At 41.5% G+C, this 27,605-nt stretch overlaps 4 protein-coding genes across 7 annotated transcripts; 1 reads left to right on the forward strand and 3 right to left on the reverse strand.

Moving 5' to 3' along the window:
* Nucleotides 1-1,737: 1,737 nt before the first annotated feature.
* On the reverse strand, nucleotides 1,738-4,124 carry gins3 (GINS complex subunit 3). The gene is made up of 3 exons (XM_058087798.1): nucleotides 3,815-4,124; nucleotides 3,395-3,628; nucleotides 1,738-2,164 (listed from the first exon to the last, which is right to left on the reverse strand). The coding sequence occupies exons 1-3, from the start codon at nucleotides 3,983-3,985 to the stop codon at nucleotides 1,937-1,939; spliced, it is 633 nt and encodes a 210-aa protein (XP_057943781.1). The 5' UTR covers nucleotides 3,986-4,124; the 3' UTR covers nucleotides 1,738-1,936.
* Nucleotides 4,125-4,413: 289 nt separating this feature from the next.
* fam169b (family with sequence similarity 169 member B) lies at nucleotides 4,414-27,547 on the forward strand. Of its 4 annotated transcripts, XM_058087793.1 has the most exons (8): nucleotides 4,414-4,555; nucleotides 4,889-5,523; nucleotides 22,937-23,068; nucleotides 23,172-23,274; nucleotides 23,343-23,428; nucleotides 23,931-24,081; nucleotides 25,363-25,545; nucleotides 25,626-27,547. In XM_058087793.1, the coding sequence occupies exons 3-8, from the start codon at nucleotides 22,943-22,945 to the stop codon at nucleotides 25,814-25,816; spliced, it is 840 nt and encodes a 279-aa protein (XP_057943776.1). In that variant the 5' UTR covers nucleotides 4,414-4,555; nucleotides 4,889-5,523; nucleotides 22,937-22,942; the 3' UTR covers nucleotides 25,817-27,547. The 4 variants fall into 4 exon arrangements, with proteins under 4 accessions (XP_057943776.1, XP_057943774.1, XP_057943777.1 ...); XM_058087791.1 differs by lacking the exons at nucleotides 4,414-4,555; nucleotides 4,889-5,523 and adding an exon at nucleotides 22,642-22,808; XM_058087794.1 differs by lacking the exons at nucleotides 4,414-4,555; nucleotides 4,889-5,523 and adding an exon at nucleotides 22,642-22,808 and having other exon boundaries at nucleotides 25,633-27,547.
* znrf1 (zinc and ring finger 1) lies at nucleotides 4,678-11,939 on the reverse strand. The gene is made up of 5 exons (XM_058087797.1): nucleotides 11,068-11,939; nucleotides 9,523-9,618; nucleotides 8,315-8,420; nucleotides 8,075-8,161; nucleotides 4,678-5,480 (listed from the first exon to the last, which is right to left on the reverse strand). The coding sequence occupies exons 1-4, from the start codon at nucleotides 11,465-11,467 to the stop codon at nucleotides 8,104-8,106; spliced, it is 660 nt and encodes a 219-aa protein (XP_057943780.1). The 5' UTR covers nucleotides 11,468-11,939; the 3' UTR covers nucleotides 4,678-5,480; nucleotides 8,075-8,103.
* On the reverse strand, nucleotides 12,350-22,113 carry ldhd (lactate dehydrogenase D). The gene is made up of 11 exons (XM_058087790.1): nucleotides 21,798-22,113; nucleotides 20,608-20,720; nucleotides 20,407-20,548; nucleotides 20,169-20,310; nucleotides 17,885-18,044; nucleotides 16,123-16,322; nucleotides 15,923-16,051; nucleotides 15,525-15,652; nucleotides 14,319-14,409; nucleotides 14,101-14,212; nucleotides 12,350-12,650 (listed from the first exon to the last, which is right to left on the reverse strand). Exons 1-11 carry the CDS (start codon nucleotides 21,873-21,875, stop codon nucleotides 12,479-12,481), a joined length of 1,467 nt encoding a protein of 488 aa, XP_057943773.1. The 5' UTR covers nucleotides 21,876-22,113; the 3' UTR covers nucleotides 12,350-12,478.
* Nucleotides 27,548-27,605: the final 58 nt, after the last annotated feature.

A 27,605-nucleotide genomic window follows, 5' to 3' on the forward strand; every position in this document is an offset into this window, starting at 1 on the left:
CAATGGAGGGGCCAATAAGGCATCCTAGGCTTTCCCAAATTCCAAACACAACTCCGAGTAGGAAGACGGCATCAACAAGCGTCTTCAGTAAAGGTCAAGATGATGTCAAACCTTCATTTCATTTCCCATTTTGCATTATTTGACATCTTTTTCAAATATTTATTTACTAGCATGTAGCACTATCTATTAATACTCATAGAAATGGCAAAAAAACACACAATGCTAGTTAGCATGCTAAAAATGCTAACACAAGACACTTAGCAAGATGGCACAAAGTGTCTGAATAAACACTTATGAAAAGAAAATGCTACAATGCTAATGTTAGCATGCTAGTTCTAACATGCTGGCACATGACATGATAACTATAACCCAACTTAGTAGACATAAGAGAAAATAAGACAAAAACCTGTTTACCACATTCTAAATACATTTTCTAACATTATTAAAGCCCTCTAGACTTGAAATAACACCCCTATAGTCACCTTTTCACTCCTATTACCCAATATAATAGACATAATAAGAGAAAATAAGACATACAAGGGATAGAAAACCTGTTATCACATTCTAAATACACTTTCTAAAATGATTAAAGCCCTCCAGACTGGAAATAACACCCCTATAGTCACCTTTTCACTCCTATTACCTAATATAGTAGACATAATAAGAGAAAATAAGACATAAGGGTTAGAAAACCTGTTTAACACATTCTAAATACATTTTCTAACATTATTAAAGCCCTCTAAACTTGAAATAACACCCCTATAGTCACCTTTTTACTCCTATTACCCAATATAGTAGACATAATAAGAGAAAATAAGACATATAAGGGTTAGAAAACCTGTTTAACACATTCTAAATACATTTTCTAACATTATTAAAGCCCTGTAGACATGAAATAACACCCCTATAGTAACCTTTTCACTCCTATTATCCAATATTGTAGACATAATAAGAGAAAATAAGACATAAGGGTTATAAAACCTGTTTACCACATTCTAAATACACTTTCTAACATTATTAAAGCCCTCTAGACTTGAAATAACACCCCTATAGTCACCTTTTCACTCCTATTTCCCAATATAGTAGACATAATAACAGAAAATAAGACATACAAGGAATAGAAAACTTATCACATTCTAAATACACTTTCTAAAATTATTAAAGCCCTCTCGACTTGAAATAACATCCCTATATATTCACCTGTACAATCCTATCACCCAATAAGACATCAAAAAGCCCAATAATAACACAATAATAGGAAAAAATAAGACATACAAGACATAGAAAACCTGTTTACAATCTTCTAAATACGCTAACATTAGAGTTCAAAACAGTTAGCCGCTAATGTTAGCTTTAGGAGACAAAGGGGAATAAAAGGCAGCAGAGTTGATGGTAAAATAAAGGAATACATAACTCACCAACAAGCTTGATGATCTGCCGCCATCTTTGTTTCTTCAGCATTGGCTGTGATACAGGAAGTTGACAGACATCCAGATGTGACGTTTCAAACGATTCGGCTCTTTTAAGTGAACGTTGGGCAACGGCTTAGTGTGTGTTTGTTATCATGCAACAATTTGACGTTGATACTTCAGGTGGGTAATTTCTATAGCCTGGGAATAAAATGCTGCCTTGGGGGACCCCTGCTGGACAGTTAAAGTAATGATTGGATTCAGTACCAAATGACTGAATCCAAGGTGGTGCTTCATGGGAAAAAAAGCAGCTGATCGTGAACGCATGAAGGTTTTATTCCTAGAAGGTTGCTGATGTGGTGTTTACATTTAGCCAAATTAGCTGGTGTTTGTGTTTGCTTCTTCTGAGAGTCATGGAGTTTGTGTGTCTGTGAGCTGATCTGGTATCAGTGATTGCTTCGTCTTGTAAAGGCCAATCACAGGTCATCCCTCGTTTAGACCGGGAAGAGCAGACAGGAAGTAGGTGGCTACTGCAGGTCCGTTATCTTCCTCTTGCGGTAGTTGAGCACCAGGCTGGAGGCGGTGAGCTGGGACGCCTGACCTCTCTCCCAGCTCTGGAAGCTGTTCAGGCCTCTCTGACCCAAGCGGAACAGGACCTTCTCCAGACAGTCCAGACGCTCCACCAGCGCTGACGTGTCCTCGTTGTAGGCGTTCTGGGAAGAGTCCATGGTGCGTCTGAATCGCCCGATAAATGTCTGAATGCACAAACAGAAGGAAATATTACTAGGCTTTGCCCGAAACACGCATGAACGAGTACGTGGATTATATCATTACACGCGAGTCAGTGAATCCCCAGCCTTTATCGACACATGAGTCAGTGAATCCCCAATCTGTATCGACACGTGAGTCAGTGAATCCCCAGTCTTTATCGACACGTGAGTCAGTGAATCCCCAGTGTTTATCGACACCTTAGTAAGTGAATCCCCAGTCTTTATCGACACCTGAGTCAGTGAATCCCCAGTGTTTATCGACACGTGAGTCAGTGAATCCCCAGTGTTTATCGACACGTGAGTCAGTGAATCCCCAGTGTTTATCGACACGTGAGTCAGTGAATCCCCAGTCTTTTTTGACAAGTGAGTCAGTGAATCCCCAGTGTTTATCGACACACGAGTCAGTGAATCCCCAGTTTGTATCGACACGTGAGTCAGTGAATCCCCATGTCTTTATCGACACGTGAGTCAGTGAATCCCCATGTCTTTATCGACACGTGAGTCAGTGAATCCCAAGTCTTTTTTGACACGTGAGTCAGTGAATCCCCAGTCTTTATCGACACGTGAGTCAGTCAATCCCCAGTCTTTATCGACACGTGAGTCAGTGAATCCCCAGTCTGTATCGACACCTTAGTAAGTGAATCCCCAGTCTGTATCGACACCTTAGTAAGTGATTCCCCAGTCTGTATCGACACGTGAGTCAGTGAATCCCCAGTGTTTATCGACACGTGAGTCAGTGAATCCCCAGTGTGTATCGACGCCTCAGTAAATGAATCCCCAGTCCTTTATCAACACTTGAGTCAGTGAATCCCCATTGTTTATCGGCACATGAGTCAGTGAATCCTCAGTCTTTATCGACATGTGAGTCAGTGAATCCCCAGTCTTTATTGACACCTTAGTAAGTGAATCCCCAGTCTTAATAGACAGGCGAGTCAGTGAATGCCCAGTCTGTATCGACACGTGAGTCAGGGAATCCCCAGTCTTTATCGACACTTGAGACAGTGAATCCCCAGTCTTTATCGACACGTGAGTCAGTGAATACCCAGTCTTTATCAACACCTGAGTCAGTGAATACCCAGTCTTTATCAACACCTGAGTCAGTGAATCTCCAGTCTTTATCGGCACATGAGTGGGTGAATCCCCAGTCTTTATCGACACATGAGTGGGTGAATCCCCAGTCTGCTGTGTTTGTGTGTGTGTGTGTGTGTTTATCACCTGAAGCAGGGTGTGAGCAATTTCCGGGTTCTCTGGACTGTCGAAGTGCAGCATCTGGGATCCCAGTCCATAGTAGTACGGCCCCAGCTTATGTAAATCCACCACAGCTGGGTCTGCGTTGAACACCGTTCTCCAGCCTTGTCTGTAAATCTTGGGCAGCTCCACTGACAGCATGCCTTTATTTTGCTCATACAAACCTTTGGAAAGCCACAAAGGAAACTCCATCTTCGTGCCCTGACGTGGAGACATTTTAGGACAGTTTAGGAGCTATTGAGCTCGGAAGTTCGAATCTGTGAATATCTTGTAACTTTACCACAATCCTGGCGACATGGTTCCATAGACTCTTGGTTTTACAAGCTTACATAGATTTGGTTCCACACATTCTTAGTTATATGCTTACATACTTAGGTGCTTACATACCTCTAAAATGTCCGACGAGTCGCACGACTTGTCCAGAAATCCAAGCCTAGGAAAAGTCACCTCTGTCCGGATAGGAAGCCTCTCGTGCGAGAGCAAAATGTCGTCCAAAGAGAAGAAATGTTCTTTCATACAGACGCCGGGTTGTACGGGAAGATATGACTGTGCATCCATCTTGATAAACAGCTAAAGTAGAATAATGTAAACGAAGAAACTCCTTACGGCGGCATGAAAACACTCCTCTTCTGTGTTTACAATAATGACTTCCTGCTTTCTTGGCGCCACCGACTTGTGGACCAATGAGAGAACTGCTTCCGTGTAGACCAAAGCAATCGATTCCAATCTCGGTTGTTTCATTGTCTATTAAATTCATCTATTGTATAAAATGTTTGAATGAGCGCCAGTTGTAGTTTTTGCCTTTTAAAAACGTACAAATCGCTGGGTTATATGTGACGTCACGATTAATGTTGGTGTAATATTAATATTAGCGTGAGGAGATGGCTAGCTTCTAGCTGCCTGGAAATTAATGCTAACCCTCTCTCCCGCCTCTGCTCACCGGAAATGAATGTGTCACGTGGCTGAAAGCTAGCACTAGTATATTATAATTGTGTCCCAAGTTTATGTAATACAAGGGGATAATTGTATTATTTCATTGATACTGTTTATATTTATATTATTTTAATATTATTGCCACATGATTGACAAATTAAAATAATCAAAATCCTTCTCGCACCGTGAAAAGTGGTGAGTATTGACTCGGTATGGGACTTAGCATGCTTATTAGCATGCTTATTAGCATGGAATTGAATACTCATAATATCACTATAATAATATACTTCATAAACAATACAGGACGTCCTTTTCCATTGAATTTATTGATATTATATACATATATATATTATATTTATTGATACATTATCATCTTTATGAATGAAATAATGAATCCCTGGATGTGCGGTGTATGTGTTGACTGAATTAGCATTCCAAATGATTAGCATATGTTGTAATGCTAACGTGGTCTATCAGCATTTATAGCTTAAATGCTAGCTTTGTTAATACACGTTTTTCCTTTTCTAGATCAACGTGACACGGTTGGAATATCAACCAAATCTGGCTAAATATGACATATGAATAAATAAGCCCCTTAAAGTCGATGTTTACGTCCAAGCGGATGGCGTCATGGCGTGGGGCAGCATGCGTGGAGACGCGCGTTACTTTTCACCGGGAAACACACAAAGTCCAAAAGGAACCAAGCAAACCCAGAGCGCCACGTAGCGCGCGGCCGACTGTAAACAATCGCAAAGTAAAGGGAGGACTGCCAGTCAACCACAGGAAACATGGAGGCTGTAAACGTTTCAACACACACACACAGAGGGGATACTGCATGGCTGGCCTCTCGTCCTTTAAGGCCACAGAGAAGGCAGGAGACACGGAGGCCGCCAGCCGGCCGGGCGGCCTGCTTGGCGCCTGAGCCCACGTCCAGGTGCTTGGAGATGAGGCAGGTGAAGCCCTTGGATGGAAGCTGGGGAGGGACTTTTTGTCATGTGGTTCCATTCCAAAAGTCGTCTTCGGAGGGTAAAGAGTCCTTCTGGTCTTCCTGCTCCTTGAGTCTGCTAGCCTTGGCCTGGCGCTCGCGTCCGCACGTCCACAGCAGGACCACCGCCGTGTCCTGAACGCACCAAGAGGCACTCAGACGCCCGACTCCCGACCAGGTACTTATTACTGTATGTACTGTAGTGGGTACTACTTCCAGGTACTTATTACTGTACGTACTGTCGTGACTCCTATTTCCAGGTACTCATTACTTTACGTACTGTAGCGGGTACTACTTCCAGGTGCTTATTACTGTATTGACTACTACTTCCAGATGCTTATTACTGTATGTACTGTCGTCACTACTATTTCCAGGTACTTATTACTGTATGTACTGTAGCAGGTACTACTTCCAGGTACTTATTACTGTACGTATTGTAGTGACTACTACTTCCAGGTGCTTATTACTGTATGTACTGTCGTGACTACTATTTCCAGGTACTTATTACTGTATGTACTGTAGCAGGTACTACTTCCAGGTACTTATTACTGTACGTATTGTAGTGACTACTACTTCCAGGTGCTTATTACTGTACGTACTGTAGCGGGTACTACTTCCAGGTACTTACTACTGTGCATACTGCAGTGGGTACTACTTCCAGGTACTTATTACTGTACATACTGTAGTGGGTACTACAAACAGGTGCTTATTACTGTACGTACTGTAGTGACTACTACTTCCAGGTGCTTATTACTGTACGTACTGTAGTGGGTACCACTTCCAGGTGCTTATTACTGTATGTACTGTAGCAGGTACTACTTCCAGGTGCTTATTACTGTCCATTACTGTAGTGACTACTACTTCCAGGTGCTTATTACTGTACGTACTGTAGCGGGTACTACTTCCAGGTGCTTATTACTGTATGTACTGTCGTCACTACTATTTCCAGGTACTTATTACTGTATGTACTGTAGCAGGTACTACTTCCAGGTACTTATTACTGTACGTATTGTAGTGACTACTACTTCCAGGTACTTATTACTGTATGTACTGTACCGGGTACTACTTCCAGGTGCTTATTACTGTACGTAATAAGTATGTACAGTAATAAGTACTTCCAGGTACTTATTACTGTATGTACTGTAGCAGGTACTACTTCCAGGTGCTTATTACTGTATGTACTGTAGTGACTACTACTTCCAGGTGCTTATTACTGTATGTACTGTCGTGACTACTACTTCCAGGTACTTATTACTGTATGTACTGTAGCGGGTACTACAAACAGGTGCTTATTACTGTGCATACTGTAGTGGGTACTACAAACAGGTGCTTATTACTGTACGTACTGTAGTGACTACTACTTCCAGGTGCTTATTACTGTATGTACTGTAGCAGGTACTACTTCCAGGTGCTTATTACTGTACGTACTGTAGCGGGTACTACTTCCAGGTGCTTATTACTGTATGTACTGTCGTGACTACTATTTCCAGGTACTTATTACTGTATGTACTGTAGCGGGTACTACTTCCAGGTACTTATTACTGTACGTATTGTAGTGACTACTACTTCCAGGTACTTATTACTGTATGTACTGTACCGGGTACTACTTCCAGGTGCTTATTACTGTACGTAATAAGTATGTACAGTAATAAGTACTTCCAGGTACTTATTACTGTATGTACTGTAGCAGGTACTACTTCCAGGTGCTTATTACTGTATGTACTGTCGTGACTACTATTTCCAGGTACTTATTACTGTACGTACTGTAGCGGGTACTACTTCCAGGTGCTTATTACTGTATGTACTGTCGTCACTACTATTTCCAGGTACTTATTACTGTATGTACTGTAGCAGGTACTACTTCCAGGTACTTATTACTGTACGTATTGTAGTGACTACTACTTCCAGGTACTTATTACTGTATGTACTGTACCGGGTACTACTTCCAGGTGCTTATTACTGTACGTAATAAGTATGTACAGTAATAAGTACTTCCAGGTACTTATTACTGTATGTACTGTAGCAGGTACTACTTCCAGGTGCTTATTACTGTATGTACTGTCGTGACTACTATTTCCAGGTACTTATTACTGTATGTACTGTAGCAGGTACTACTTCCAGGTACTTATTACTGTACGTATTGTAGTGACTACTACTTCCAGGTACTTATTACTGTATGTACTGTACCGGGTACTACTTCCAGGTGCTTATTACTGTACGTAATAAGTATGTACAGTAATAAGTACTTCCAGGTACTTATTACTGTATGTACTGTAGCAGGTACTACTTCCAGGTGCTTATTACTGTATGTACTGTCGTGACTACTATTTCCAGGTACTTATTACTGTATGTACTGTAGCGGGTACTACAAACAGGTGCTTATTACTGTACGTACTGTAGTGACTACTACTTCCAGATGCTTATTACTGTACGTACTGTAGTGACTACTATTTCCAGGTACTTATTACTGTATGTATTGTAGCGGGTACTACTTCTAGGTGCTTATTACTGTACATACTGTAGCGGGTACTACTTCCATGTGCTTATTACTGTACATACTGTAGCGGGTACTACTTCCAGGTGCTTATTACTGTATGTACTGTAGCGGGTTTAGGAACTCAATAAGCAGATAAGTCCATCAGTCTAAGTGACTCAAAGGAAGTAGAGTACATTGTTAACTCCGTGTTAACTCTTTGGCACCTGAATCTTCAGTGTGCATTGGTACTCACCTTCAACGGCATCATCAGCGGGCCTGCACTCAGTCAGAAGGATGTTCAGGGCAGGACCGGTTGATCTCGAACCAGGAGTCTATACAGCTGCATAGCCAAGAAGACCAAGTAGGAGATCAGGGACGGAAGTAAAAACTGTAAAGGCTATGGGATTATTGCAGGGACAAAAGACAGCAAGCTAGCCAGCTAACTATACTATGTGATGATGATGATGTGCGGCATGATGCGCGGGTGCGCCACCTTTTGTGGTAGACACAGAGGCACGGGAGTCTGGCTATGGCGTCTCCTTGGTGCAGTTCCTCCAGACAGATCACACACTCTCCGGCGTCCCTCGACAGCACGTCATCTGAGGTGGCAAGCACACCGACACGTCAACATCCTCCTCTGCATATTCACCCACACTGGAACAATAGCAAAGTGGCCAACAGCAATACATGGAGTCACTTCCTGTGTACATGCGGCCACTTCCTGTGTACATGCGGCCACTTCCTGTGTACACGCGGTCACTTCCCGCGTACACGCGGTCACTTCCTGCGTACGTGTGTCCACTTCCGGTGTACATGTGCTCACTTCCTGCGTACATCACTTCCTGCTTATGCGGTGTCACTTCCTCCTTACATGGTGTCACTCCCTGCGTACATGGGGTCACTTCCTGCGTACATGCGGTCACTTCCTGCATACATGTGTCCACTTCCTGTTTAAATGCGGCCACTTCCTGCATACACGCGGTTACTTCCTGCTTACACGCTGCCACTTCCTGCGTACACGAGGTCACTCTCTGCATACACGAGGCCACTTCCTGCATAAACGAGGCCACTTCCTGCGTATATATGTCCACTTCCTGCGTACATGCGGCCACTTCCTGCGTACACGTGGTCACTCCCTGCGTACACGTGGCCACTTCCTGCGTACACGAGGTCACTCCCTGCGTACACGAGGCCACTTCCTGCGTACATGTGTCCACTTCCTGCGTACATGCGGTTACTTCCTGCGTACATGTGTCCACTTCCTGCACACACCGTGTCACTTCCTGCGTACATGTGTCCACTTCCTATGTACATGTGCCCACTTCCTGCGCACATGGTGTCACTCCCTGTGTACATGTGCTCACTTCCTGCATACAAGCGGTAATTTCCTTTCCACATACATGACAAACAGTCCCAGTGTTTATCTAGGACTTGCTATGCTAAGCATTGGAGAGGCTGCTTGCTGGAGAGAAGATGTTGCAGTGAATGTGGGGCAGATAAGGACAGGGAGATGCGCCACAGACAGGAGACAGGATACCTACGCTCTGACTGCAAATAAGCTCAGCTGCTGTTACCCTGAAGTGACTACCACTTCCAGATACTTATTACTGTACGTACTGTAGCGGGTACTACTTCTAGGTACTTATTACCGCCCCCACCCAGATTTCCAGATATAGTTATGTTTTTCCAAAAGTGTCTCACCGTTGTAGGAGAGTCGAGGCTTGCTGAGACACAGGATGAAGTGAAGTTCCACTTCACTGGACGCCACAGACTTGGAGCAGACGGGACATTTGAATCCTGCAAGACAGAACCAACGAGCTGACTTTAGGGGTGTTATTCCATGTCTGGAGGGCTCTAATCATGTTAAAACGTGTATTTAGAAGGTGGTAAACGAGTTTTTATGCCTTATATGTCTTATGATGTCTACTATATTGGGTAATAGGAGTGTAAAGGTGACTATAGGGGTGTTATTTCATGTCTGGAGGGCTCTAATCATGTTTAAAAATGTATTTAGAAATTGGTAAACACGTTTATATGTCTTATGATGTCTACAATATTAGCTAATAGGAGTTTAAAGGAGACTATAGGGGTGTTATTTCATGTCTGGAGGGCTCTAATCATGGTAAAAAGCATAGCTGGAAGGTGGAAAACAGGTTTCTATGCCTTATATGTCTTATTGTGTCTACTATATTAGCTAATAGGAGTTTAAAGGAGACTATAGGGGTGTTATTTCATGTCTACAGGGCTCTAATCATGTTTAAAAGTGTATTTAGAAATTGGTAAACACGTTTATATGTCTTATTATGTCTACTATATTAGCTAATAGGAGTTTAAAAGAGACTATAGGGGTGTTATTTCATGTCTGGAGGGCTCTAATCATGTTAAAAAAACATAGCTGGAAGGTGTAAAGCAGGTTTTTATGCCTTACATGTGTTATTGTGTCTACTATCTTGGGTAATAGGAGTGTAAAGGTGACTATAGGGGTGTTATTTCATATCTAAGGGGCTCTAATCATGTTTAAAAGTGTATTTAGAAATTGGTAAACAGGTTTGTATGCCTTATCTGTCTTATGATGTCTACTATATTAGCTAATAGGAGTTTATAGGATACTATAGGGGTGTTATTTCATGTCTGGAGGGCTCTAATGTTTAAAAGTGTAGCAGAAAGGTGGTAAACAGCTTTTTATGCCTTATATGTCGACTATATTGGGTAATAGGAGTGTAAAGGTGACTATAGGGCTGTTATTCCATGTCTAGAGGGCTCTAATCATGTTAAAAAGTGTATGTATAAAGGTGCTAAACATGTTTTCTGTCGTATTTGCTACACACATACACACTCCTGCTCAATATTAGTCAAAAGCTGCAATCTAACAAAATCATCATTTGAATAAAGACCTAACATACAGTTATAATATTAATGGAATAAAGTCATTATATTATGGGAAAAAAGTTAATATATTATGGGAATATGGTTGTAATATTTTAGGAATAGTCATAATATCAGTACAGAATGTGCATCGCTGAAATCATAAAAACAGCAAATGTGGAAGAAAGAGTAAAGAGTAGAGAGTAGTTTTCACGAAAAACAGGTACACAGTAATGTGTACTGGAACTGGCCCCCAGGCCAGACTTTGGTACCCCCTGCCTAACCCTTAGCATTAGCATGCTAGTGGGCATGTGATGTTGATGAAAGTGGAAGTACACAAGCTAGCTAGGCGCAGGCGTGTGCGTGTGCGTGTGTCCTTACCGCTATGAGCGCTGAACCAGCGGGGGGTGATGTGAAGGGGCAAGGTGTCGGCCAGGGACCCCCGGGACCCCAGGTAGAGCATCCCGTCCGTGTGGTGCCGTCCGCCACCGGTGCCCCGCTGATCGGTTCCGTGGGAGGGAGCGGGAGCGCCCCCGGCCCCGCCTCCAGTCCGGTCCGAGTCCGCGTTCCTGGGGGTGTAGAAGCCGAAGGGCACGGCGGGATTGTGGTCGATGCCCATCGCGGCCACGGAGCTCACAGAGCGGCTCCGCAGGCCCATGGTGCCGCCGGACCGGTAGTGGCTGAAATGGGCGGAGGGCGGCACCGGTACCGCGCTGTCATCCGCGGACACTCCAGGAAAAGAACCCCGCGGCCGGCCCGCCGAGCTCTGCTTCCCCCCCATCCAGCAGACGGTGGTGCGGGTTCGGAGGGACAGGAAGTGTCCCCGTTTCGTCCTCTGTCCGCCTCGATGCGTGTGCGCGCAGGTTCGTCGGCTCTGTGCACGCGCAACAGCGCGCTTCCCCCCGCTGAGCCGGTCACGTGATCCAACGTCTGGATTCAACTAGTAGCGCACGCGCTCGCGCACGCCGACTCGTCTCAGCGGGCGGGTAAGGACACGTTGATGACGTCACGCGCCACGTGACAAGTGTCGCCGCCTGTCTGTCCGTCACGCTTCCGGTTTCCAGCGAAAATAAATACGGTGGATTCGTATGAAAACCTAACAAAATTAAAACGTAATGTTTGGAAAATAACATTTGGGAAAAGTTTAAACATTATGGGAATAAAGTCTAAATATTCCAAACAGATTATTTGTCAAAAAAGTTTGAATATTTGGATGATAAAATGGAAAATAGCCAGCCAATCACAGGGCACATATAGACAAACAACCATTCGCATTCACATTCATACCTATGGACAATTTGGAGTCGCTAATTAACCTAGCATGTTTTTTTTTTGAACGTTGGAGGACACCGGAGTACCCGGAGAAAACCACGCATGCACAGGGAGAACATGCAAACTCCACACAGAGATGGCCGAGGGTGGGGAAAAACAAAATAAGAAGCCAAAAAGTTACCACTTCCACACAAAATAGGAGGAGAACTCATTCATTCATTCATTCATTTTCTACCGCTTATCCTTATAAGGATAATGCTGGAGGGGGTGCTGGACAGAGATGGCCGAGGGTGGAATTGAACCCTCGTCTGCGCGCTAACCACTCGTCCGCCATGCAGCCCTCATTTTAGTAGTATCAAGTTGAAATATACAAAAAAAATACTATTTTTTTAAGTCAAAGCTGTGTTTATAGTAGTGGTACTACTAATGGCCGGTTGTTGTAGTACCATGGCATACTGCATATACGTACAGTACATCATGTAGTACTTTCATTATGTACCAGGTATGGATACTTGAGCGTTCAGCCAAGAAACAGCTTCCCTGGGTTCATCAGATGCTTTGGGTCCAGGGCGTCCTTAATGTCCCGCATGACTCGGATGCTCGGGGGTCCCATCTCCTCGAAGAGCAGCCCCCGCTTGCCTAAGCCCACGCCGTGCTCACCTGTGCAGGTACCGCTCACAGCCAGGGCACGTCTGGAGGAAACAAAAAAACGTGTTGTGTACCTTTCACATGACACGTGAAACACACTCATGTACCTTTGAGCCCTCTAGACATGAAATAACACCCCTATAGTCACCTTCACACTCCTATTACCAAATATAGTAGACATAATAAGAGAAAATAAGACACATAAGACATAAATAAGACAAGAGACTGACATTGGACAGTACTTTATACTAGGAAACCTGTATACCTCCTTCCTACTAACACAATTAGAGCCCTGTAGACATGAAATAACACCCCTATAGTCACCTTTATACTCCTATTACCCGATATTGTAGACAAAATAACACATATAAGACATAAAAACCTGTTGACCACATTCTAAATACACCTTTTAACATGATTAGAGCCCTCTTGACATGAAATAACACCCCTATAGTCACCTTTACACTCCCATTACCTAATATAGTAGACATAATAAGAGAAAATAAGACACATAAAACATAAATAAGACAAGAGACTGACATTGGACAGTACTTTATACTAGGAAACCTGTATACCTCCTTCTAAATATACCTACTAACACGATTAGAGCCCTGTAGACATGAAATAACACCCCTATAGTCACCTTTATACTCCTATTACCCAATATTGTAGACAAAATAACACATATAAGACATAAAAACCTGTTGACCACATTCTAAATACACCTTTTAACATGATTAGAGCCCTCTTGACATGAAATAACACCCCTATAGTCACCTTTACACTCCTACTACCCAATATAGTAGACATCATAAGACATATAAGACATAATAAACCTGGATACCTCCTTCTAAATATACCTTTTAACATGATCAGAGCAGTCTAGACATGAAATAACACCCCTACAGTCACCTTTACACCCCTAATACCCAATATAGTAGACATAATAAGAGAAAATAAGACATAAAAAGCTTGTTTACTACATTCTAAAGACACTTTTTAACACAATTAGAGCCCTCTAGACATGAAATAACACCCCTACAGTCACCTTTACACCCCCTATTACCCAAATATAGTAGACATAACAAGAGAAAATAAGACATAAGCTTGTTTACTACCTTCTAAAGACACTTTTTAACATGATTAGAGCCCTCTAGACATGAAATAACACCCCTACAGTCACCTTTACACCCCTATTACGCAATATAGTAGACATATAAGACATAGGAAACCTGTATACCTCCTTCTAAATATACCTTTTAACATGATTAGAGCTCTCTAGACATGAAATAACACCCCTATAGTCACCTTTACACTCCCATTACCTGATATAGTAGACATAATAAGAGAAAATAAGACACATAAGACATAAATAAGACAAGAGACTGACATTGTTTTGGTCTGGACAGTACTTTACACTATTAGCCAATACAGTAGGAGTACTAGAGCAGTGGTACAGTAAATGTGTTCCGATGGGAACCTTTGTGATCTTACCTTGCCAGTCTCTGGCTGAACAGATGGACCTGCTGGACTTCCTCTGGGTTGTTGGGATCCAACACCATCAGACAATGAAAGTTCCCATCCCCCACATGGCCCGCGATGGGACCTGCACCAGCGGCACGCTCGTCAGGTATATTGGTCGACTTCTACAATCCCAGGTGGAGTCTAGGGACCCTGTCCAGCCCCCACTGTGGATAGGGGAGCATGCTCACCTGTAAGCTGGTTCTCCAGCAGGTCCGCCTTTGTCGCCACTATGATTTCAGGCAGTTGGGAAATGGGAACACACACGTCTGTAGAGTAAGCCTAGGAGCACACACGCATGCACATATAAACATAGAAACTTATTTACCACCTTCTAAATACACCTTTTAACATGATTAGAGCCCTCTAGACATGAAATAACACCCCTATAGTCACCTTTACACTCCTATTACCCAATATAGTAGACATTATAAGAGAATATAAGACATAAAAAGCTTGTTTACGACCTTCTAAAGACACATTTTAACATGATTAGAGCCCTCTAGACATGAAATAACACCCCTACAGTCACCTTTACACCCCTATTACCCAATATAGTAGACATATAGGACATAGGAAACCTGTATACCTCCTTCTATAGACACCTTTTAACATGATTAGAGCCCTCTTGACATGAAATAACACCCCTATAGTCACCTTTACACTCCTATTACCCAATATAGTATACATAATAAGAGAAAATAAGACATAAAAACCTTGTTTACTACCTTCTAAAGACACTTTTTAACATGATTAGAGCCCTCTAGAAATGAAATAACACCCCTACAGTCACCTTTACACTCCTATTACCCAATATAGTAGACATTATAAGAGAAAATAAGACATAAAGAGCTTGTTTACTTCCTTCTAAAGACACTTTTAATATGATTAGAGCCCTCTAGACATGAAATAACACCCCTATAGTCACATTTATACTCCTATTACCCAATATAGTAGACATAATGAGAGAAAATAAGACATGTTTACCACCTTCTAAAGATACATTTTAACATGATTAGAGCCCTGTAGACATGAAATAACACCCCTATAGTCACCTTTGCACTCCTATGACCCAATATAGTAGACATAATAAGAGAAAATAAGACATAGAAATGTGTTTACCACCTAAATGTATTTTTAAAACACGATTAGAGACCTTTAGACATGAAATAACACCCCTATAGTCACCTTTACACTCCTATTACCCAATATAGTAGACATAATAACACGCACATATAAGACATAGGAACCTGTTTACCACCGTTTAACATAATTAGAGCCCTCTAGACATGAAATAGCACCCCTATATTGCTTGTGTGAAGTCTGTCACCATTTTATATGTCAGATGAGAGCCTGACGAGATGCATGACGAGAGTCGTGCGGGCGACGTGCCTCACCTTGCAGCCGGGCCTGAGCGCCTGGGCGGCGTACCAAGCGTCATGGCGAGCTTTCCACAACCGATTCCGTTTTTCCGCATCTCTTGCCCACTGGAAGTCCGAGCCTCCGTTCGTTTGTGTCATTTCCTCTGTGGACATTTGATGTTATGACATAAATGACGCTATACACCCTTTGTATTGAGTTGTGTACTCCTATAGAGCAGCTACACACAATAACCAGCACATAAAGCTTTCTAGATCTTCCAGAATCTGCACCTATTCCAGATGCATTTTTTGGGATTTGTGCTTCCCGCCAAAACAGTCTGTTTTAATGTATTCCAGTCACTATTCTAAGCTAAGCTAAGATAAGCTAAGCTAAGCTAAGCATATGAATGCTTGTCTACGACTCCCACACTCACCAGCAGTCTTGACCTGTTCCAGCAGACTTTGTTCAGAACCGTGGAACTCCAGGAAGAGAGTCGGTGCGACGGGGTAGCACAGCGAGCTAAACCGGTTACACGCATCCATCATGACATCATCGAGAAACTCTGAAACGTAAACAACAAACACGTAAGGATGCGATCAATCATATCGATGTCAACACGGCCATCTTGCCGACCAATACGAGCAATGTCGACTCCGGCTTGTAGGATGTCCACAGTGCTGTCCACGGCCGCCTGCACGCTGGGGAAGGAGCACACGGCCGCTAGCACGCCGTCCGGAACGCCGTAGAGGCGCAAGGTCGCCTTGGTGATGATTCCCAGAGTGCCCTCCGATCCCACAAAGAGGTTTGTCAGGTTGTAGCCCGCTGCCGTCTTCCTGCAGAGACGGTGTCTTAGCACTTTGTCATCATGACGCATACTCTTCTGGTGTAAACAAACAATAACAAATGGGAGGCGCCTCCTAAATATTAGCATTTTTCAGAGTCTTGTATTAGCAAGATAATACAATGCTAACAATGTTCTTTAATGTGTTTTTATTATGTCTTATTTTTTATTTTAATTCGCTACTATATAGGAAATAATAGTAGTGTAGAGGTGACTATAGGGGTGCTATTTCATATCCGGAGCGCTTTAATATTGTTAAAAAGCATATTTAAAAGGCGGTAAACGGGTTTATTTTTCTTATTTGTCAAATGTTTCTGTTATTATGTGTACTTTATAGGGGAATAGAAGTGTACAGGTGACTATAGGGGTGTTATTTCCTGTCTACAGTGCTCTAATTGTCTTCAAAAGCCATTCAAACAGGTTTCCAATGCCGTAACTAGTAGACATAATAAAAAAATATAAGATATAGAAAACCTGTTTACCACCTTCTAATTATAATTTTTAACATAATTAGAGCACGCTAGACATGAAATAGCACCCCTATAGTCACCTTCACAGTCCCATTACCATATATAGTAGACATAATAAAAAATATAAGATATAAGAAAACCCGTTTACCACCTTCTAAATATGCTGTTTAACAATATTAGAGCTCTCTAGGCATTAAACAGTACCCCTACAGTCACATTCTCAGTCCTATTACCCTATATAGTAGACATAATAACAAATATAAGATATAAAATACCCGTTTACCACCTTCTAAATATTCTTTTTAACATGATTAGAGCACTCTAGACATAAAATAGCACCCCTATAGTCACCTTCACAGTCCTATTGCCCAATATAGTAGACATAATAAAAATTATGAGATATAAAAAACCCGTTTACCACCTTCTAAATATGCTGGTTAACAATATTAGAGCTCTCTAGGCATAAAACAGTACCCCTATAGCAGGGGTGGGCAAATATTTGGACTCGAGGGCCGCATTGAGTTAACAAAATTGTCTGGGGGGCCAGAACATATATTTAACACACACACACTATTTTATGCTTATCATTTTCCTTGAATTATTTGTCTAATTTTATCTGTAAAAGTGTTATCCTATATCAGTTGTATGTTCTCATGTCCCTTTTTTAGGAGCACTTTAAACATCACACCACATCAAACTATGTCATTTAATTTTACAGTTTTGTTGTTTATTTTTTACTAAATCAGACATCCGACTTGCTAGTCATGTTGCCAGTTTGTATGTTAAAAGTTGAAGTTACTTAGAAAGCAACTGGCGGGCCGGATTCAAACGCTTGGTGGGCCGCATGTGGCCCCCGGGCCGTAGTTTGCCCACCCCTGCCCTATAGTCACATTAACAGTCATATTACCCAATATAGTAGACATAATAAAAAATATGAGATATAAAAAACCCGTTTACCACCTTCTAAATATGCTGGTTAACAATATTAGAGCTCTCTAGGCATAAAACAGTACCCCTATAGTCACATTAACAGTCATATTACCCAATATAGTAGACATAATAAAAAATATAAGATATAGAATACCTGGCACGCCGGCCCTGGCCAGCCGTGTGTATAATAGTCCCGTCAGCGAGTACCACCTCCAGGTTGATCACATTTTCTCTCATGGTTCCGTACCGCACGGCATTGGTGCCGGATGCGCTGCAGGCTGCCATCCCACACAGCGACGCATCAGCCCCGGGATCTGGCGGGGGAAAGGGTGGCTCACTTTAGCGGACAGCAGCTTCTAAATATGCTTTTAAACATGATTAGAGCACTCTATACACGATATAGCACCCCTATAGTCACCTTCACAGTCCTATTACCCAATACAGTAGACATAATAAAAAAGTATATATAGAAAACCTGTTTACCACCTTCTAAATATGCTTTTTAACATGATTAGAGCACTCTAGACGTGATATAGCACCCCTATAGTCACCATCACAGTTCTATTACCCAATATAGAAGACATAATAAAAAATATCAGATATAGAAAACATGTTTACCACCTTCTAAATATGCTTTTAACATGATTAGAGCACTCTAGACATGATATAGCACCCCTATAGTCATACTGTTTAACATGATTAGAGTACTCTAGACATGATATAGCACCCCTATAGTCATGCTGTTTAACATGATTAGAGTACTCCAGACATAATATAGCATCCCTATAGTCACCGTCACAGCGCTATTACCCAATATAGTAGACATAATGAAAAATATAAGATATAGAAAACCTGTTTAGAATATTAGAGCGCTCTAGGCATAAAATAGCACCCTCACAGTCCTATTACCCAATATAGTAGACATAATAAAAAAAGTATATATAGAAAACCTGTTTACCACTTTCTAAATATGCTTTTTAACATGATTAGAGCACTCTAGACGTGATATAGCACCCCTATAGTCACCGTCACAGTTCTATTACCCAATATAGTAGACATAATAAAAAATATCAGATATAGAATACATGTTTACCACCTTCTAAATATGCTTTTAACATGATTAGAGCACTCTAGACATGATATAGCACCCCTATAGTCATACTGTTTAACATGATTAGAGTACTCCAGACATGATATAGCATCCCTATAGTCACCGTCACAGCGCTATTACCCAATATGGTAGACATCATAAAAAAATATAAGATATAGAAAACCTGTTTACCACCTTCTAAATATGCTGTTTAACATGATTAGAGCCTCTAGACATGAAATAGCACCCCTATAGTCACCTCTACACTATTATTACAACTACAACTGGGGATTCAGTATCTTGCCCAGGGATACTTGGACACGATTACAATAGGATGGAGAATCGAACCCACAACAGGTTGGAGATGAGCTACCAGCTGGGTCACGGCACCCCAATATGAGTGTAAAGGTGACTATAGGGGTGTTATTTCATGTCTAGAAGGCTCTAATCATATTACAGTCTTAGGTCCACTATATTGGGGGTGTAAAGGTGACTATAGGGGTGTTATTTCATGTTTAGAGCGCTCTAATAATGTTAAGGGCATATATGGAAGGTGGTAAATGTGTCTTATTCAGCCTTATTTTGTCTACTGTATTGGGTAATGGGAGTGTAAAGGTGACTATAGGGGTGTTATTTCTTGTCGAGAGAGCTTTAATAATGTTAAGGTCATATTTGGAAGGTGGTAAATGTGTCTTATTCAGCCTTATGATGTCTACTATATTGGGTAATGGGAGTGTAAAGGTGACTATAGGGGTGTTATTTCCTGTCTACAGGGCTCTAATAATGTTAAAAGTCTTATTTAGTGTTATGATGTCTACTATATTGGGTAGTGGGAGTGTCAAGGTTACTATAGGGGTGTTATTTCATGTCTCGAGGGCTCTAATAATGTTAAAAGTCTTATTTAGTGTTATGATGTCTACTATATTGGGTAATGGGAGTGTCAAGGTTACTATAGGGGTGTTATTTCATGTCTCGAGGGCTCTAATAATGTTAAAGTCATATTTAGAAGGTGGTAAATGTGTCTTATTCAGCCTTATTATGTCTATTATATTTGGTAATGGAAGTGTAAAGATGACTATAGGGGTGTTATTTCATGTCTAGAGGGCTCTAACAGGTTTTCTTTGCTCCAAGTATGAAAATGTTCCATGTATTAAAATTGAATCCTCGAGGGTGGTAATTAATTTCCGGTGGTTGGGTGTGCCATGTGCCTTCAAGCGCCATGCTAATTCCAGGCTAAAAACTGAGTGCTGTTTCTTAAATCGCCCCAGTCGACCTAGGAAGGTTGAAGTCCTATTAGAAGGAGTTTAGGAAAAAGCTAGTGTATTTTCCCACTAAGGCTTGGACTGACCAACAGGAAACCAGAGTCCAGTGTCTCGTAGATGGGCATTGAGAGTCTTCCGGGTCACACCGGGCTCCACCGTCACATCAAAATCCTCCTGGTGCAGATCCAGAATCTGATCCATGTTCCTTAGACTGAAGCATACGCCTCCCTTAAAGGGAGGGAGATATAAGATCATGATATAAGCCCCCCCCCTTTTCGGGAGAGTCACATTGATGGTCTCTTGATGGACGCTGTGATCTCTCACCTTCACAGCGCCAACCCCTCCTTCCAGACCAGTTCCGGTACCAAACGGTATAATGGGAAGACGTTGGCTATAACAGACTTTGGCCAAAGCGCTGACCTCCTCAACACAGCGAGGAAAAACCACCACATCTGGCGGACGGCATCTGCACGGCATTTTGGCAAAGGTCAGACTGTCATTGGATGAGGGAAATGTGGCGCTCACCTGTGTACCGATTCATCCCGGCCGTGTTGTTCTCGGACAGCAGCGGCCACCGACACCCCATCCTCTCCACATATGGATCGGAATTGACTAAGTGCACCGTCTAGGGCGGCACCCTGTTTACACATACACATAATAATAAGAATAATAATGCTATTTAACACCTTCTAAATATGCTGTTTAACAATATTAGAGTGCTCTAGCCATAAAGTAGCACCCCTATAGTCACCTTTACACTCCTATTACCCAATACAGTAGACATAATAAAAAATACAAGATATAGAATACCTGTTTACCACCTTCTAAATATAGTTTTTAACATGATTAGAGCACTCTAGACATGAAATAGCACCCCTATAGTCACCTTCACAGTCCTATTACCCAATATAGTAGACATAATAAAAAACATAAGATATAGAAAACCTGTTTAGCACCTTCTAAATATGCTTTGTAACATGATTAGAGTGCTCTAGACATAAAATAGCACCCCTATAGTCACCTTCACAGTCCTCTTACCCAATATAGTAGACATAATAAAAAAATATAAGATATAGAAAACCTGTTTACCGCCTTCTAAATATACTTTTTAACATGATTAGAGCTCTCTAGACATGAAATAGCACCCCTATAGTCACCTTTACAGTCCTATTGCCCAATATAGCAGACATAATAATCTAAGATATAGAAACCTGTTTACCACCTTCTAAATATGTTTTTTAACATGATTAGAGCACTCTAGACATGAAATAGCACCCCTATAGTCACCTTTACACTCCTATTACCCTGCAAAGTACACATAATAAAAATATAAGATATAGAAAACCTGTTTACCACCTTCTAAATATGCTGTTTAACATGATTAGAGCACTCTAGACATGAAATAGCACCCCTATAGTCACCTTTACACCCTATTATATCATATATAGTAGAGAATTGAATAGAAAATAAGACATAATGTTTACACACACACACACATAATAATAATAATAATAATGAAAATGCATATTTACAAGGTCATAAACAGCTTTTCTATGTCTAAGGTGCTCTTATTATGTCCATTCTATTGGGTAATTGGAGTGTAAAGGTACAACATTGACTTCTTTCATTTCTTTAAGCGTCAAACAAGACTTTTTTTTGAAAGCAAGTCCACCAAAGTGTGCTCTCTTAAAAGACACCCATAAGAAAGTACTTACTCTCGCGAGAATTTTCGTTGAAATGCTGCGACACTGACAAAAAAGTCTTTGAGCAGCCGTCACCACCCGCAGCGACATGACTTACACTTGCTTGAATAACAACATTTACCGTGGGGGTCAAGGGCAGCACTTCCGTTAGCATTTTCAACAATAATTTACCAACACGCCGTTTTAAAAGCACACTACGGAGCCCACGAAGGGCCACGGATAAATAAATGGATGATTTATCAACAAAAGACGGATATTTCAGAGATATCGAGAAATTGTTTTGCTTTAGCTAGCAAAGCACTACTACTGTACTACTGTACAGCTGCTACTTCCGTATTTAGAACGCATGCTGGCGTTGACATTTCAAATTAAGAGCGGCAAATTGGTTTGAGCAACACTGGCTCGGAGAAAACTGTACAGCCGCTACTTCCGTATTTAGAACGGATGCTGGCGTTGATATTTCAAATTAAGAGCGGCAAATTGGTTTGAGCAACACTAGCTCGGACTGGAAAATGAATTTTAAAAGACGTACAAAGACGTGTCACGGAATTGAAAACTAGCTCTACTTTAGTTTACTACACACCTGTAAATTTGTGCTGTAATTGATGCCCAAATACTGAAAATGTAAAATAAATGATACACTTCGACACCGTGTTCGAAAGCGTCTTAGCTAGATTAGCTCCGCACAATCCCGTTCTAATTCTGACGTTTATTTAAATACATAATTTGTATCTTTAGTCGAGTTCCACTCACCCTTTCATTTTGAAAGCTAGTTTTCCGATTCCGGTTATGTCCGTTTTCATACCGTGTGGAGTAGAAAGTACTTCCTGACTGGGCGTCACGTGACGTCGTAAATACAGAAGTAACTGCTATTTAAATACATAATTTGTATGTTTAGTCGAGTTCCACTCACCCTTTCATTTTGAAAGCTAGTTTTCCTATTCCGGTTATGTTCCGGTTAAGTACTTCCTGGCTGGGTGTCACGTGACGTCGTAAATACGGAAGTAACTGCTAGCTTAACAGGTAAACTTTGTTTTTGTCCCAGAAAAGACATATGCGGTATATACGGGATATTTAATGTGTGTGGAGCTTAGCTTGATGATGAGAAACGAGAAAAACGAACTGATACGAACACATTTTATGATATACAGGAAGCCATGTTCCCTGTAGACCTTCCACCTGTGGATGAAACTGACCTGAGGTCAGCATCTGAAAGCTGTTTATTGTCATTGCAGTCCGGATCGCATCAGTACCAATTCTTTGAGACACCAGACAGCACCAAGGTAGTACTTTAGTACTAATACTAAAACTAAGTACTAAATAGTACTTTATTAGATATTATTAGGAATCTACCTTATATGATGCCTTCACTGTCTCTCCGTGCAGGTGAAAATAAGCAGCAGTAACGTCCAATGGCTGCAGCTGTTTGAGGATAACCAATCAGGATCTTCGATACTGGCCCTTCATGCACCTTATAATCCAACTCAAGGTGTATTCACATATACAGAATATAAATATGAATACAAAATATAATATAGTCCATGTGTTCCCTTGCAGTGGTGGCTTTATACTTGGCGGGACGGTGGTGGTCCGTAGACCACGTCACACGGACATCCTGCAAAACCAGGACAGACTTGCTCCCGGTAATCACACTTCTTTAGTTCTAAATATGCTTTTTAACATGATTAGAGCACTCAAGACATGAAATAGCACCCCTATAGTCACCTTCACAGTCCTATTACCCAATACAGTAGACATAATAAAAAATATAAGATATAGAAAACCTGTTTACCACCTTCTAAATATGCTCTTTAACAATAGTAGAGCACTCTAGGCATAAAGTAGCACCCCTATAGTCACCTTCACAGTCCTATTACGCAATATAGTAGACATAATAAAAAATATAAAATATAGAAAACCTGTTTACCACCTTCTAAATATGCTGTTTAACAATATTAGAGCGCGCTAGGCATAAAGTAGCACCCCTATAGTCACCTTCACAGTCCTATTATCCAATATAGTAGACATAATAAAAAAATATAAGATACAGAAAACCTGTTTACCATCTTTTAAATATGCTCTTTAACAATATTAGAGCTCTCTAGGCATAAAGTAGCACCCCTATAGTCACCTTCTTTCCTTCAGGTGCAGTCACTGGTGGAGAGGCTGATCATGTTCCTGCTCAGCCGGGTCCTGGATACGGAGGCGATCTTCTCCCCGCACCCCCGTACCGAGCGTGCCAAGCTGCTGTGGCTGGACGGCCAGGCGGTGGGCTTCTACACGGTCAAAAATAAAGGTCGGTTTCCAAAATCGGACCTATAAATATCGTTGGAATGTTCGAGTCCAATAGTGAACCACGCCGAAGTGGTTTCCACATTTGGAAGTGAGTCCTGAAAAAAGTTCGGTGTGGCTCAAAACGCTCCGTTTCAGAAGGCGTGGTAAAACTGTTTCTTTGTGATGTCACAGATGGTGGACTTCCTTATATGGGCACGACTGTAAGCCAAATAAAGTCTTTGCCCTCCTTTGTTTACTTGCTAGCAAAGCCTGGAACGTGAACGCCACACACCATCATTCCCATCTGCCATTTTCAGAGGTAACAAACAGTTAGCACTATTATGCTATGTGTTTGCATTGCTAGCATGCTCCCGTTACCATTGTAGCATTTTAGCTATTTTGTATAGCTTAACATTTATATAAACACACCACTATTATTCTCGGTGTTAGCATGCTAGCATTACCAACATTAGCATAGCAGCATTTTTAGCCATTTTCAGAGGTAAAGACTGCACAATCATGCCAGTGGTTAGCATGCTGAAATTAGCATGTTAGTATTGTTAACATTAGCATAGCAGCATTTTTAGCCATTTTCAGAGGTAATAAACACTTCGCACTATTATGCTATGTGTTGGCATTGCTAGCATGCTCGCATTACCATAGTAGCATTTTAGCTATTTTTTATAGGTCAACATTTATATAAGCACACCACTATTATTCCCGTTGTTAGCATGCTAGCATTACCATTTTAGCATTGCTAGCATGCTAACATTTGCATAGCAGCATTTTTAGCTATTTTCAGACGTAAAGACTGCACAATCATGTCAGTGGTTAGCATGCTGAAATTAGCATGTTAGCATTTTAGCATTGCTAGCATGCTTACATTAGCATAGCAACGTGCACATTAGGATAGTAGTATTTTCATAGCTCGACATTCATATAAACTCACACCACTATTATACCTGGTGTTAGCATGCGTTTCAGAAGGCGTGGTAAAACTGTTTCTTTGTGATGTCACAGATGGTGGACTTCCTTATATGGGCACGGCTGTAAGCCAGATAAAAGTCTCTGCCCTCTTTTGTTTACTTGCTAGCAAAGCCTGGAACGCCACACACCATCATTCCCATCTGATTCCCTACCAGCAAAATAAATGCATTTTAATGTGACAACGCAATTTCCCACTGGACCACTATGCAGCTGGACTAGAACACAAACTTCCTGTTTTTGCATTATTGATCTCCAGGGTGCTGGAGCCTATCCCAGGCGACTTGACATTTCACTTTCCTTTTCTTTGGCACACCAGGGAGTCTATGTGACGACTGGAGCGGTCGCTGCTACCTCCTGCCCGTTCTGGACTCGGTGCTGGTGAGGAAGAACTGGAGGAGAAGAGGACTTGGACTGAAGATGCTGGCTGATTTCTGCTCGTCTTTCCCCAGCGAGGAGGCGCTGGGGGTGAGCGTGCCGCTCTCCGCTAGCATGGCGGCAGGTGAGAGAGAACGTGTGCACGAGTTCGATGCCGGAGGTGAGGGATCGGTGGTCCTTGATGTCAGGGTCTGCTGTCTGAAGTGTGCAGGCGCTTCCTGCAGATGCACGAAGACCACCGAGAGCGCCTGTACGAGGTGGAGGCTCCAGGGGGTTGGGCCCAACGGCGAAACATCTGGCTCAACATCCAATTAAGCAGATACTCACTCCTGGACCTGGACCACCAGGGTCAACATCATAAAGTAGAAAAAGATTCGGGCAGATCCCCGGACTGACCTCTCTGGGTGTCCGTACAGGATGGCCCTCAAGTCCACACACAAAAACACTAGACAACAATCCTTGCGTGCTAACATGCTAATGTTAGCATATGAGCATTTTGGCCTATTTTCATAGATAGCTTTTGTTTTTGTATATCTATCAAGCTAGGTGTTAGCATGCTAGCATTGCTAACATTTTAACATTAGCATAATAGCATTTTTAGCCATTTTCATAGGTAAAGACTGCACAATCATGCCAGTGGTTAGCATGCTGAAATTAGCATGCTAGCATTGCTAACATTAGCATAGCTAATTAGCATAGCATAGCATAGATTTTTAGCCATTTTCAGCGGTAACAAACAGTTATTATTATGCTATGTGTTAGCAATGCTAGCATGCTCGCATTACCATAGTAGCATTTTAGCTATTTTTTATAGCTCAACATTTATATAAACACACCACTATTATAAAAAAACAGAACACAATCCTTGTGTGCTACCATGCTAATGTTAGCATATGAGCATTTTGGCCTATTTTCACAGATAGCTTTTGTTTTTTATATCTATCAAGCTAGGTGTTAGCATGCTAGCATTGCTAACATTTTAACATTAGCATAATAGCATTTTAGCCATTTTCATAGGTTAAAAGATGGCACAATCATGCCAGTGGTTAGCATGATGAAATTAGCATGTTAGTGTTGTTAACATTAGCATAGCTAATTAGCACAGCATAGTTAGCAGTTAGCACTATTATGCTATATGTTAGCATGCTAGCATTGCCAGCATGCTAACATTAACATAGCAGCCATTTTCAGAGGAAATAAACAGTTTGTGCTATTATGCTATGTGTTAGCATTGCTAGCATGCTTGCATTACCATAGTAGCATTTTAGCAATTTTTTAAATATTTTTTAATATTTTTATTCCCGGTGTTAGCATGCTAGCAATACCATTTTAGCATTGCTATCATGCTAACATTAGCATAGCAGGATTTTTAGCCATTTTCAGAGGTAATAAACAGTTAGCACTATCATGCCATGTGTTAGCTTTGCTAACATGCACATTAGGATAGTAGTATTTTTATAGCTGGACATTTATATAAACTCACACCACTATTATACCCGGTGTTAGCATGCTAGCTTAAAATTTTAGCATTGTGAGCATGCTAACATTAGCATAGCAGCATTTTTGCCATTTTCAGAGGTAGACGTGTATACTGTAATAGTTAGCACTATTATGCTATGTGTTAGCATTGCGAGCATGCTAGCTTTACCATAATAGCATTTTAGCTATTTTTCTTTATAGCTCATCATTTATGTAAACACACCACTATTATGCCCGGTGTTAGCATGCTAGCATTACCATTTTAGCATTGCCAGCATGCTAACATTAGCATAGCAGCATTTTTGCCATTTTTTTACAATTTTATCCTCAATAAAAACAATAAAGGACAAATACAAAAAAATGCCTTATTATTTACTACGCATTGGACAATGCAACACAAGGCCCCATTAACAAAGGATTGTGATCTCTGGCGCCATCTAGCGGTAAAATTAAGTCATTACACTGACACCATGGATGGGTGACCGGCATGTAATCAGAGCTTATAGTATGCGCTTCATTTCGTTGACTGGACAAGAGCGTCACGTGATTGTCGTGAACGCACATGTAGAGGGGCGGTGTTTACCATTTAAGTCACGGTTGTAAGCCGCCATTAAAGTATTGCTTTATTTGTGATATGTGTGTTGTTAAAATGTACTCAGAAACTAAGTACACACAGTATAATGATGTGTACTGCATTAAAAATGC

The sequence above is a fragment of the Doryrhamphus excisus genome, chromosome 11 (assembly GCF_030265055.1).
Source record: "Doryrhamphus excisus isolate RoL2022-K1 chromosome 11, RoL_Dexc_1.0, whole genome shotgun sequence".
NCBI classification, from domain to species: Eukaryota; Metazoa; Chordata; class Actinopteri; order Syngnathiformes; family Syngnathidae; genus Doryrhamphus; species Doryrhamphus excisus.